The 14,918-nt window shown below is 33.3% G+C and overlaps 1 protein-coding gene across 1 annotated transcript in view; it reads right to left on the bottom strand.

Moving 5' to 3' along the window:
• Positions 1-389: 389 nt before the first annotated feature.
• The window catches only part of LOC124358109 (ATP-binding cassette sub-family G member 4-like), a 51,965-nt gene continuing 37,436 nt past the window's right edge, over positions 390-14,918 (bottom strand). Inside the window, exons 4-14 of the mRNA XM_046810403.1 lie at positions 12,139-12,328; positions 10,020-10,177; positions 9,507-9,745; positions 8,422-8,571; positions 7,645-7,794; positions 7,580-7,602; positions 7,220-7,525; positions 4,880-5,048; positions 3,568-3,668; positions 2,861-3,016; positions 390-2,375 (exon numbers count right to left, since the gene is read on the bottom strand). Of these exons, the coding sequence (XP_046666359.1) occupies positions 2,028-2,375; positions 2,861-3,016; positions 3,568-3,668; positions 4,880-5,048; positions 7,220-7,525; positions 7,580-7,602; positions 7,645-7,794; positions 8,422-8,571; positions 9,507-9,745; positions 10,020-10,177; positions 12,139-12,328 (1,990 nt within the window). The 3' untranslated portion in view covers positions 390-2,027. The remainder of the gene's footprint in view (positions 2,376-2,860; positions 3,017-3,567; positions 3,669-4,879; positions 5,049-7,219; positions 7,526-7,579; positions 7,603-7,644; positions 7,795-8,421; positions 8,572-9,506; positions 9,746-10,019; positions 10,178-12,138; positions 12,329-14,918) is intronic.

Raw genomic sequence — 14,918 nt, 5'->3', positions numbered from 1 at the left:
AGTTACAAATTTAGTAATAAATTTTATTGAATATTCACTCGGAGCTTACTAATCAAAAAAAATATTTTATATCGTCTTGGATGTTTGATTGATAATTTTATTCATAATATTCTGGAATATTAATACCTATAATCCAAGTTGTTATAAGACTTTAAACTGTGCTAGTATCCTCAGAGAAGCTTGTTACGACACTCGTGGTGTGGTAAGCTCTTACCTTTAACTCGAAAAGGTTTTCAAATCATCAATCTTTTTCGGCTTAGTGGTATTTATTTTGGTATATAACCATTATGTCCATTGCTACATTTTTTTATAAATTTACAGTTGAATAGCTTCTACTTGAGGCCTGGTAATATATGGTTCTATTGACAAGGTGAAAATAAACTATTTCATCCAGTAGAATACAAAACGTCTTTATTTAAAAATATCTTAGAATATCACAATTACTTGTCACTTACATCTGAGCAGATCACAGATTGTGGTGGGATTGTCATTGTACAATCCAATTATGGTATATACTTATTATGTTTAGAACATAGGAATGATTTATTGTAAAAATTATGTGAAAAGCAATGTGGTGACTGACAAAGTAACAACTGTAGTGATAATACAATACATGCAAGTAAATTATTTTTTTTTATTACATAGAAATTTAATAAAGCTATGAACGTAAATTTTTGCACCCTTAATTAACTCAGTGTTAATGAGTTACTAAAACTTCTTGAATAGCAATGCTACGTCAATAAGCGTTAAGAACAACATCTATGAGTACACAACAACTTCTGAGAAAACAAAATACATATCTATTCCATTACTCTATAATATATTTTTTTTTAATACTTTAAATTTGCGACATTAAAAGAACAACATTTACACAAATATATGTTGTTAAGTACGTTTCAAACTCCTAACACAATTCAATTCAGACAGACTATTATGTATTGATTCTCAAATGTTATAATGTTACGAAAATTTATAAAATAAATAGATAACCTACTAATTATCAACATTAACATGTGTTAAAACAAACAAAACTGGATATCTTCAATGTAGGGGCATATTGTTACTTGAATAAGCGAATAAACAACATAATTACGTCACAATTATTTTATTGTTTAATAAACTCAGTCAACGTATTATATGAAATCAAAGATGTATTTTGAATTGTTCTTTGAATAAAATATATAATATAACTAACACGACTAAACAACATAATATACCAAATATAATTGGCATAAAAACGATGTATTTACAAATACAACAGCATTGTCAGCCATGAAGCAATAGGATATAAACTCATAGCCTTATCTTATTCAAGCAGTTGATACAAAATGTGTATATAACTGTACACATACATAAACATTAAAAAACCTACAACTAAGTAATCTCTAAACAAACTAAAGTTTTATCTATTAAAAGATTGTCTTGTAATGTTAATAATGATAACAATATAGATATAGACAATATATACAATATACATTATTTGTCAAAGTTGTACATACCCTAACATTAAAAGTAATATCAACACTTTGGTCGTATATTAAATATTAATTCATAAAAATCTATTTTTATTAGTGAACATATATGAAAACATGAGTACGGTTTACTTTATATAAAATATTTCACAACAATTTAGAATAAAACAATTAACCGAACTATGATTAAATCAGTAACATAAAGTGTTCTCATTTAACCTTATCTAATTAATTCCTTACTGAAAAATAACAAATAATATTGCACATGAACGATTTAATGTCAACTGCGTTCGTCTTTGAAAATAAGTGTTGATAAATAAGCATATTTGGAATTGAATTCGTTTATGATTCATTATCAGCATTAATAAAATAAGTGTTATGCTTTGATTGTTAAGAGGATAATAGGTCTTTAGCTATTTGTACCTCAGAAACTTTTCTGCATGAAACATAGTTTTAACAATTGTAGTAGGCACTACTATCACTCAACATAGGTAGGAGTTATTATATTATATCCTTAGTGTAAAAATTACACCTCTTGAGTAAGCAAGTCCGGACTTAAACCTTAGCTTGGGATACTCTCCACCGTAACAGAATGTACAGGAATAACTGCATCACGAATATCCAAGTGGCGAGACACACGATGTTGTGCCAGAATGTGAAGTCGGACATGCCGATGTCATGTAGGAACTTACTGAGCTGCTTGTAGTGACAATATGGCTGTGAGCAGGCAAGTTTCGGCCTGTCGTACCCGAACACGCTCTGACATGCGGCCTCGAATGCGAACTTGAAGTAACTGAACTCCGCCAACACCTGGAAGGGTGCGTACAGATCCTTCATGGTGACGAAGAACCCGGACAAGAGAAGAACTGGGATTGTGGATGAAGGAACTATGAATAACGCCGTCTGAAAGTAAAATGATCTTACTGGAAAACATTTACTACAGTTACATATTCTAGATTGTATACCCAATGCAGAAATAATAGTTCAGAAAGAATTCATAAAATATAGCACTATTTCTTACAAAGTAATTCTACTTGTATACATAACATGAAAACTTCCCAACATAATGCCCCGATTTTTTTTGTTTGTCACGCTAAAAATAAACAAATACTTGTATAGACTACAAATAATAATAGAAGAATAAACTATGTTACAAATAGATGTTACTAATACACTAAGTGTAAATTTGTAAAACATAGCATCGGTGTCCACAGCTGTTTTTATCTTATTCAGATCATTAATACTGCATTGGAATGCCAGAATGATACAACACCCGTCATGTTTCATTACACAGTATCATATACACATACAGTATCATTAGACCTCAATTTCTAAATTCAGACATAATTTAAGGTTCACAGCTTTTTCAAAAATCTCAAAATCCTTACCTCGACAGTGAGTGCAGCACCACAAGCGTTACCGATGGTCTGGGCCAGTACTGCTACCAACACGCTTACCAGCCACAACATGCCGAATCGGTACAGTACCAGCGGCTGTCCGGTCATGTACCATCCAACAGCCACAAATATCGTCGGGCAAAGAATCTGTGAACAACCGCACTCCAGATTATCTTCAATGGTGTTTAATTTTTTTAACACTTTGATGAGTTTATTATTTGAGTTTTATCGGTAAATACCAATATTTATTGGCCTACACTAGTAAAACATATTTTTCCATCATTAAGGACCAAGAACCTTTTTTAATGCTTATTGGTATTATAAAATTTTAGCAAGCAAACATAATAAAGATTGTGATTTAGACAGGTAGGGAGGCCTTGTGTTTTGGCGATTTCAGCTAGATTTGACATAGTTAATCATGTTATACATTTCTGGTCAACAATGAGAGCGCCAGATAAGTCTAGCTATGCTGACAGAAGGCCATCACTTGGGTCTCCAACTGCAGCGTTCTTATTATCTCATATGAATAGGAAATTAATGGGCACTGTTAGATCATTTAAGACCCTTTCTAAAACTTTATCAACTTTACAACCACACAACTTCTGAGTTTTAATGAGTAAGCAAAAACCAAAACTTCTTAGGGAGTATGGTGTAATGTGTAAAGGTCTTTGTAAGGCGAGAAAGCATGCACAACCAACCTGAAGAGGAAGATCTGCCAGGATCTTAGCGAAGTAGTAGGCCCGGATGGGGTACCAGTTGTTAGACTGTTCCCTCAGGAACACATCGGCTTCTTTCGGAACTGAGGAAAACATCATCAAAAATCACTTAAATTTGTTAATTTTTTTAAGTGATCTTCAATTTGCTTTGTGTCTAAAACTAAATGAGTGATAATAAGTAATTATTTTGCTTTCATAGTATCTATGTTGTATTTATATATATATATATATATATATATATATATATATATATGTGTGTGTGTGTGTGTGTGTGTGTGTGTGTGTTTTGTACATTTAAAAAGCTAAAACTCGTATTAAAAGATTATAGCCCAAGTATCAAAATTCTGAAAATGGGAGTGTATAGTACTAATTGGGGGAACAAAACAAAAATATTTTAAATGGGGTGCTCACTCCCACGCCCCCCCCCCTCCGTACCCAAAGCCAACATTTTTAAATAGCAAACTAATACCTTTGTGACACATCAAATTGAAGCTCATAAAAATGCTGTATTTTGGTAAAAATAAAATTGAAATCAGCCAAGCCGTTTGATATCAGCAGCTAATAATGTAATGTAATGCTAACAATTATTAGTCTACAAACTACTGTACTACTGCTAATAACAACAAAATTACTCACTGAAAATTGCTGTAAATCCTTTGTAAACTTGAAATCAAATGTTCAATTTTGTAGCCATTGTTGTTCAAGCAAAAATTAACCTATTTTCAAATTCTTGCCTAACTTTTCTAAACGTTTCTCTGGTTAAGCGTCTGCACTCAGCAGTGATCGTGTTTTTTCAAGTCTTGGACACCAGTGGGAAGTGTTTTTAAAACTACTGATTTCAAGTGACCCCACAAAAAAAGTCGGGTTTTAAGTCTGGAGACCTTGCCGGCCACTCAATTGATCTTCTTCCACCGATCCAGTGATCCGGGTAGTGCGCATCTAGCCATTGTCGCACAGGAAGAGCGTAATGTGGAAGAGCTCCATCTTGTTGAAAATAAACACGTTCTGTTGCTGACACAAACCAATATTTTTTTTTCCCCCAATTAGTACTATACACTCCTTTTTACAGAATTTTGATACTTGGGCTACGTAATTAAATACGAGTTTGAAATTTTCAAATAAACACCCTCTATATGCCATATTTAACATAAGATATTCCTATATATCTAATATCCAGGACTACGAAAATCAATTATGACTATTTTCATCAACCATTTTGAAGTGTTCTGCACAAAAACTCATTTTTAAAGGAGGAAGATGAGTTTGAAAAGCTATAATTGTACGGTGTACTTACACGTGCAGATCGTCGGCATCGAAGTGGCAAAGAAAACGAACAACACGTTGAAGAAAATGAAAGAAAAGTTGCCATAAACTTTGCTTGCGTCTGTGCCGAAGTTGTAGAATAGTATACCGAGCAGGAGGGAGACTACAGCGTGGGTTGTGAGTCGGACTCGGGACAGTTGCTGGAACATGAGCAAACTCTCTTTTTATAAGAAATATATAACAATTAGATTGTTACAAAAATATTATTCTTTTCATAACACTGTCTATCAATTACTGGAAAGTATTGAAAGTTTTATTTTTGTTCTTTTTCATATTCAAATTTTTGTGTAACCTGTCTGTTTAAATTAATCTATAGAAATGTAATTTTGAATATGATCCCAAAGCAACACTATAACTAATTTATTTCACAGCTCTAAAACTCCTTAACTCTTAGAGCCCATCTTAATTTTAGGTCTATAACAATGTTAAGCACTTGTACATTTCTTTTGGTCATAGGTGCATAGATGTCTTAGTTTAAAGATATGACTAGTACGGATCAAAAAGCTTTTAATTTTTGATTTTTCTTGGTCATTTAGAAAAATCTTATTAATTGATGTTCAAATGTTAACAAATTTCACTCTTTGCAAAAAATAAAAAATAAAAATCTTTTTAATCCATATTGATCAAATCTTCAATCTGATATAACTCCGATAATTCTATCACCAAAAATAAGGGCGTGAGAGTGTTGAAATTTCTGAATTGTATTTATGGGCCAAACTCAAGCTCATTTCTCTATAGCTGGCTTTTAGGTTAACAAATAATATTTCTTCAACATAACACAGGTATGATCAAATCTTTACTTAAAGAGTTACTACTTTTTATCGTGTTCTGAAACCAAACAGCTTAGCTATAAATCAATGAAAGCTAAAAAGTTTTAAATATTTTAATCAACACCTAAAGAAAAGAAATAAAGTTAACGTGGGCCCTAGTTATATTATGGGATTGCATTATCTGTAACGAATTTGAAAGAACTTTGAATTTTCAGTATATTATAGCTGAAAACTTACTTTAGTGACTCATACAGAACAAATATAGCAGATCTTTAAATTTTAAAACTCAACGTATCTTAACGTTTATAATGAGTTATTGTTAAAGAATGGTGTTATAAAATTCGGGTTTACAGTTTATTTTCAAGATTAATGGGATTAAAAGTCAAAAATAAATTTTCTTACAATAGAACATAGCATGATTGGTTAAGTTGAAGGAAGCACGTTGAAGATTCATTGGAGTGCCTACATTAAGATTTAAATCAGAATATTTGAATTGAGTTTTAAATATTTTTTGAGGTGATAATGAGACAAAATGCAAGCATATATAAACAAGAGATTCGTTTATGTATTTGGAAAGTACACGAGCATTGGAAAATGTATTTGGAAAGTTTGGAGTTTTCTGTCTTGAACCGCTGTCTCTACATCTTTTAGGTCATATAGTTAAAATAGCATATGTTCAATGATTTAATATAAAATAATTCATAGAAATATTATAATTGCAACCACCTCATAATACAATTTCTGAAACAGATTTTGCATTTTTACTGACCATTTTAAAAATTTTGAAACTAACCTTGGACATCCGACAAGTTCTTTTTAAACACGTATTATTTCTATTCAAGTGTAGTATTTTAAAATGTATTAATAAAACTATGATAAGTCTTTTTTTCTATGTATATTTTTTTGTTTTTTGATATATTGAAAGAAATAATTGGACTATTACGACTAATTGATTTATTATTATTTATTTACTCTGTTTATTTACTTTTGTTTGTATTATATTATTTTATATTTTATAACATTTTTGTGCCTGAAAACGCTTTTTTAACGAAATATAGTGCCAATGTTTTAAAAATAATTTTATTATTATTACATATTAATATACAAATTTCAGTTAAGACAAACCAAAGACATTGGAACAAATACTGCAGCTATTATTAAATCAAAGGGTTAAAACTAATTTGACTTCTCTAGAAAAAGCCTAAATGCCTTTTCTTATGCAATTGACTTTTAAGTACCTTCTCAAGGTCAATTTTAACATAAAAACATATAAATTTGTTTTTCCGAAAGTTATTCCAACAAACCTATTCTCGTAACAGGAGGGAGAATATGAAATTAAAATAAATTATACAAATTTCTACAACTTATATAAAAGTAGTAATTTAAATGAGGCAATGGTGTAAAAACAATAGAAAATTAAGCTATTGTTTATTGGCCAGTGCAATCTTTTATTCTTGAGCACATTTCAAAGTAACAATAAAATTTGCTACTTCTTAAGGATATATTAAACAAATAAGGATGATTCTGACATCCAAACTTACCAAATCCCTGTTGATGCACAATGTACACCTCTTGAACAATATACAAAACTGAGCGAATGTGGAGATCGGGTAACCTTGAATGTTGGAGGAACTTTGTCTTTGGATGGTGATTTTGTGATGCTTGTCTTCTCCTATCAACATGGGACCTGCACAAAACACTCGACTATAATATAAATAAAGAATGTACAGAACTGAGCGAATGTGGAGATCGGGTAACCTTGAATGTTGGAGGAACTTTGTCTTTGGATGGTGATTTTGTGATGCTTGTCTTCTCCTATCAACATGGGACCTGGACAAAACACTCGGCTATAATATAAATAAAGAATGTACAGCACTGAGCGAATGTGGAGATTGGGTAACCTTGAATGTTGGAGTAACATTGTCTTTGGATGGTGATTTTGTGATGCTTGTCTTCTCCTATCAACATGGGACCTGCACAAAACACTCGACTATAATATAAATAAAGAATGTACAGAACTGAGCGAATGTGGAGATCGGGTAACCTTGAATGTTGGAGGAACTTTGTCTTTGGATGGTGATTTTGTGATGCTTGTCTTCTCCTATCAACATGGGACCTGGACAAAACACTCGGCTATAATATAAATAAAGAATGTACAGCACTGAGCGAATGTGGAGATTGGGTAACCTTGAATGTTGGAGGAACATTGTCTTTGGATGGTGGTGATTTTGTGATGCTTGTCTTCTCCTATCAACATGGGACCTGCACAAAACACTCGACTATAATATAAATAAAGAATGTACAGAACTGAGCGAATGTGGAGATTGGGTAACCTTGAATGTTGGAGGAACAATGTCTTTGGATGGTGATTTTGTGATGCTTGTCTTCTCCTATTCAACATGGGACCTGCAGAAAACACTCGGCTATAATATAAATAAAGAAGATCCCTAATAATATACGTTATTATTGTTGTAAAACTTGTTTTAATATTCAAAGAGTTATCTTAGAATATTTTAATATGAATTTTACAAATACAAAACCTGAATATATATGATTGGATATACAAAAACATGCATTATAAGATTCATGCCCACAGGTTACCTTTGTAATAGACATATAAGGAACGAATTTTGTAAAATTCAGAGACATCCTAATACTGAAAATCCGCTCAAACTCTCTTTAAGTGAGAATCATATTTAAGGCAGAATTGTATAACTATCACATAATGTACTATTATACGCACTCATTTCGCTGGTCGGGTCGTCGCCTACCCCTTTCAATGATCTCCTGGCCAACTCAGAGAAGAAGTCCCCACTGCGTCCACGGTAGAACTCCTGAGCGTTGTCCACCAGATGCTTCACCTGATCTGGTTTCATGTTGGCGACCTCCACCGCTAAAGAAGAGAATATGTTTTGTGACCAATTATCATGTTAGAGTTAAATGTATCTTAAACTTTTTGTTTCGTAACAGTAATATGCAATTCAGCACTATAGTCATTGACTAAGTTTAGTTTGGTTATTCGCGCTGTATAAAATCAGTGTACCTTCTGAAATAGCAGTCCATTCACCCACTGTGCTACTTATCTGCCACTTCTAATGAAAATATAAATATTGGACTTAAGAGTGACAGCTTGGACGTGTTACTTCCACATAGGACCGGGAACGAAATTCCAATTGGTTTAGCACTAGAAATACATGAATATCAGGATAGTCATACTTTGGACATATATTTTTAATTACGATTATTTTTATAAACTTCTTTCATTTCATACATGAAAAGCAGAATTACAATTATTCATACCTAATTGGTCAGCATACTGTATATCCATAAAAGCTTTAATTTATGAATGTTTATTTCTGTTAGTACCCGATTCAAAGGTAATCCCAGTGATATAAAAATAAGGACGCAAAAATGCTAACTAGTAGTTAACGTTAGCTAATGCAGCATAGAAGGCAGGAGCATACCTTCATAAGGAAAAAATGAGGAGAATCATCGAGATTGTTTTATCCTAAATAAAAATTGTATGAGGTCTATGATTTACATTTTTCAAAGATCCTGTGTTAAAACATATTGTTTAATACAAGGCCGATTCAAATCCCTCTGGATAAAAGATCAATCTCTATATCCTGGATACGCCGCTGAATTTTTTTCATATTGAGTAAACGCCGGAGTATGAATATAGTTAGTACTTAAGCTTAAGCAGAGAGTGTTATGTTATTGCAAAACTTTTAATGTGTTATCAATGTTTCAACCAGGTATGAAAACCAGCCAATTGTTCTATTAATGAGTGAGAAAGAAACAGTCACCTGGTACTAACTTGATACTAACCAAATTCGGCTATGTTGAAGAACGGGGGGCAGTGGTAGCCTAGAGTGGCGAACGTATCAGCCAGCGTGTTAGCGGGACCGTTGAAGAGAGAACGCCCACAAGACAGTAGCAGTACGTCATCGCAGTACTGGAAACACCGGGAGCTGGGCTGATGGATGACCACCACCACTGTGATACCTGTCTGAGCCAGTGACTGCAGATGTTCCATCACCATCAGCGAGGCACTGCTGTCCAGCCCACTGTAACAAAGTGTACAATGTTCATCCTAATGTTCCTATTCATTGTCATATTAGTAGAAACAGCGGGAGCTGGGATACACTATCCAAGGATTGATAGTCCTCAATTATCATCAGAGTGAAAATGGCCGACCAATTCTCACGCAACAAGAAAGATTTGTATCGCTGTGTTATTTTACAGAGTATGCGTATCAAAAAATTCGGTTTTGTGTCTTTTGAGGACTTTTCATTAAAACTACATTTTTTGATATTTTAACTTAAAATTGCACTTATTTACCTAGTTGGCTCGTCAAAGAACATAACTGGAGGGTTGGTTATCAGCTCGACTCCAATGGACAGTCGCTTTTTCTCGCCCCCTGACAGATACCGGACTTGGGTCTTCTGCTCCTTCTTCAGTATCAGCAGCTCGAGGATCTCATCGACTTTATCTTCTATCTTAGAACAAACCAAACGTTAATTACAATTCATTCAGATTAATGATACACATGCCGTTAACTACAACCACTAAATTTTATTAAGAAAATTTACTACTGAATATCAGTTTTATCACGTCATCTATTCTCAAAATATATATTTGACCACTTTTTAATGTGTAGTCAATTGGATGAATTAACTTGATATGTTTTTTTATTTGGCGTTGTTTTGATTGACCTTGACTTGATTTTTTCTTTACCACAACTCTTCAACGGAACTACAAAACAACAGACTTTTGAGAGGAAATACTATTAGGAAATATCAAACAATAGTGTTTCAGTAAGTAATTAGTAATGAGCCCTATCATTATATATTTGACTCTGATCGTAAAAATGTGCTTTAAAGTACGTTTTAAAAAATACTTAACTGAAACCATGTTTGAAAACACAAAACGTAATAGCTCTAAGTAGTAATCAGTTATTCAGACCTAACCTTTTGCTAGAAATTCTCAGATTTATTTTTTAATAGTTATAAATTCTAATATTTATATTAATATGCTTTAAAACCATCACATTGTTTACTTGATGGGGTTAAAAGAGACGTGTGTTACAACGGTTAACCCAAGAAATAATTATACTAAGACATTTTAAAAGTTGATTTTATTCTCCACAGTGTTTATATAGTTTTTACCATTAAGTAACTTAATTAGTTTTTAACTACTTAGAAGCAGGGCCGTACTAAGCTTTGTGGGGTGTCCAAAAAAGATATTCGGCCAGGCCCCGTCATGTCCTGCCACCGCGCCCTCCGTCACATCGCTTCGCCCCCCACCCCGTTATCCCATTAACAACATCTTATTATTTAATTAGTGGAAGTAATATTCAGTAGGAAATTACAGTTATTTGGTTGAGCTATCTCGTCCGTCGACACGGTTCCTTCAAAAATACGTGTGTCGGGGCCAAAGGCCCGGGCCTCCTAAGAGCCCGGGCCCTGGTAAAATTGTTCGAAAACTTGTACCGTTAGTTAGTTCCATTTTATATAATGTAACATTTCACAACCTAGTTAGCCAGTACAACTTAATATTATTTTTTTATCCAATGCTCCGGAACTATATTATCGACGGACTAACTACCTAATTGGCACGCGTATGAATATTTTATTGTAAACCTTCGTAAAATTTATATTTTCGTATTATTAAATTAGCCCTTTGATGCTAAACATATAAAAATGAATGTAACGTGAAGCAAAGTTGTAAATAGTAAAGTAACTTACCCTTGAAGATCTTTTATTTGCTTGATTGAAATAGATACAAGTTGTGGCGTCGTCCTTCTGACGAGCACGTTGTTGTCGTAAGTTTTTTGTCTCATTAAATGGCTAATACCGTTGCGAATTTGTTTTAGGCGAGCTCACGTATTATTTGAGTAGATGGCTACCACTTTCAGTAAACTTCTACTCCTCTTCTAGTAATCACCGACTAGAAATAACCCTTCTTAAACTACAGCTTCAATGTCTCGTGCCAAGACGCCGATGCCCGGGTTGTGAGTCTACATATTGCGAAAGGAAGTAAAATCTTAAAGTTTTATAAAGTAAAATATCGTAGGCATAATTCCATAGAACATTGGATATTTTAGGCCCACCTATCAGATATAAATTTTTAGTTCTTGTACTCTAATTGGCAGCAACGTGGCAAAGCATACATTTAATTTACCAACTAAAAGTGGTGCTTGTAAGTTTCATTAATTAAATTGAACTTATAAGTAAACTTTGCAATTCGAGTATTTATTACTACGACCTCAGAAGTCACCACCCCCTTGTGTTTATCGTCATTCGGTACAAACTCCTGTGTGAGTACGGCCCTGCTTAGGAGCAAAGTAGAAAGATGAGTAAACCATTTAACCACTAAACGACGTTTTATCTACAGCTGAATAACCAGATGATAAACGCATCGGATGTGATTGTTTAAAATAGCTCATTTGACCACAAACCTGAACTTTCCTTTTCGCACACCAGATCTTTCCGGGTAGTTTGAGGTTGGCCGCTATCTGCAGTGTTTCTCTGACAGTGAGGAGCTCCATCATGGCAAACTCTTGGGTGATGTAGCAGCATAATCTGCGGAACTGGGAGCGGTTCCAGGGCTGCCCGTTGACTGTGACATTCCCCTGCACCCCGGCCCACCTGCAAATGACAACATTGCAGTAGGTAACGCTGTTATAGTTCTTTACTATTTGTCTGTATTGTATACTATTTTGGAAGTCATTACATAAAAAGATTGGATGTATATGTTTTAACTAGCACGATTTAAGAAACTGAAATGCCAAAGACAGTAGTAGTCTATTTGATATGGTACCGAGATTTGTGATAAGTAACTGGCGGTTTATTTAGTAGACAATAACTACGTTCAAATATTCTAATGTTGATGATTGTTTAATCTATGAATTAACAAATATGTAATTACATTACCAAGTTGGGCATAAAACTAGATATAACTGATAGCATCACACCATTGTATTGGCGTTTGGTATGGCAGATGCTGAGAGACTTGTGCCATAACTAAGTTCAAATCTTCCAATGTTGTTAAATGTTTCCTCTATGTATTAACAAATATGTAATTACATTACCAAGTTGGGCATAAAACTAGATATAACTGATAGCATCACACCATCGTATCAGCGTTTGGTATGGCAGATGCTGAGAGACTTGTGCCATAACTAAGTTCAAATCTTCCAATGTTGATAATTGTTTCCTCTATGTATTAACAAATATGTAATTACATTACCAAGTTGGGCATAAAACTAGATATAACTGATAGCATCACACCATTGTATTGGCGTTTGGTATGGCAGATGCTGAGAGACTTGTGCCATAACTAAGTTCAAATCTTCCAATGTTGTTAAATGTTTCCTCTATGTATTAACAAATATGTAATTACATTACCAAGTTGGGCATAAAACTAGATATAACTGATAGCATCACACCATCGTATCAGCGTTTGGTATGGCAGATGCTGAGAGACTTGTGTCATACTTATAGTCAGTGTTCTTCGAAAGACATGTTTTTCACTGACCAGTGTATCTTCAGTATGTTGTTGTAAATTAATTTAGTTAGCTTAATAACCTTTCTCACCGTCTTTTTTATCTGATAAATACGACAATTATTTGTAAAAGTTCAAGTGCCCTAATCAGTACGACACATATTTTATATTTTTAAAATAATAGGTTTATAAAAAGTAGTTTTATTTTTTCACATGTCAGTATATTCTTCAGTTTTCCAATATCTACAAAGTTTTGTTTTACTCTTGTAAACCATACCTATACATAAACTGGCGATTAATTTCCAATTCTCTCCACTGAAACTCATCCGGAAAATCACATAGATCAGTAGCTATGGGTAGACGCTATTTATGAATACATACTTTGATATTATAACTGTATGGTTTTTATTTTCGCAATATCTGATAATTGTCAAGCTTACTCTATAAATATCTCATCATTTCTGTGATTTTACTCCTGTAACCCGCAATAATTAATATACTTAAAAATATCCCATATCTAACATAGAAGTAAGAATGTCAGATTTAAATCGTAAATGGCAATATACAACAACAAAGGATTCCAACTCCAAAAAGCGAGCCTATATTTCGTTCGTCCTTGCCTTCAGGTTAAGTGTACAAGGACACATCTATTCTAACTTAACCTAACTAATTAAAGAGAATATCTTCTAAAGAATTTAAAAAATCTAACTTCAACATAAAATACCCAAATATTGTCAATAATTAGAGAAAAAAACCTGAATAATATACGTATTCCTTCTTGTGAAACCAGATTGTTTTTTTTTTTTTTTTCAAAAACTGAAAGAGGTAACTGAAAGTAATCATAGGGTTAAGGTTGATTAACAGAGCGAGAAAGGATCTTAGGACATTTTGAAAATTGCCATCAAACACAAGAGGAAAACTTTTTCATCCAATATTTAATATATTCCAAAAACAATATCGTTATCATATCCATATCAACCCTTTGAATTTCATACCTATCGATCCTGAATACAAGTCCTAGCCAGGGCCGTACACAGCTTTGATGGTCCCCGGAAAGATATTCGCCCGGGCCCCGTCACGTCCTGCCACCCCCTCCTCCCTCCATCCCACCACCTCCTCATTCACCACATTATCCCATTCACAACATCTTATTATTTTGTTAATGATAGTAAGATTCAATATATGTTGCAAAAAATAAGTATGGAAAAATCTTATTAACCGGAATATTTTAAGCGTTGTTTTAAATTTATTTAGTGAACTCTAAAATTGTGTAATTGTCTATTAGTTGTCTGTTGAAATTTATCTTTATATATTATTTATTGTGAGAACAATCTTTATAAAATTTTATAAGTGTTTTTGTGGTTGTATGTTTATTAAAATAGAAAATAATTCGTCGTTTGTATGGACATTCCAGTTATGATTCATTGGTTCAGACCAGACACAAGTGTGTATGTATTTGTTGTCTGATCGTAGGAACTAATATTGACTTTTCCGCTCGAATGTACGGTATAAAAAAACACGATTGAGATTTGTAAATCAAAAGTAAGATTGTTATTTTTTAAATAATATTCAATGAGTCTTCGAAATTTTAATGAGCGATATTACAAATTCATCCAATAATAACGTTTCAGTGATCAGGTTGATCTATCTCGTCCGTCGACACAATCCATGTGGCGGTGCTCGGTGCGGGCCCCAACAGCCAGGGCCCCAGTAAAATTGTCCGAAAAATAACCG

Source organism: Homalodisca vitripennis, chromosome 3 (genome assembly GCF_021130785.1).
Source record: "Homalodisca vitripennis isolate AUS2020 chromosome 3, UT_GWSS_2.1, whole genome shotgun sequence".
In the NCBI taxonomy this organism is placed as follows: Eukaryota; Metazoa; Arthropoda; class Insecta; order Hemiptera; family Cicadellidae; genus Homalodisca; species Homalodisca vitripennis.
This window is presented reverse-complemented; position numbering and strand designations above follow the sequence as displayed.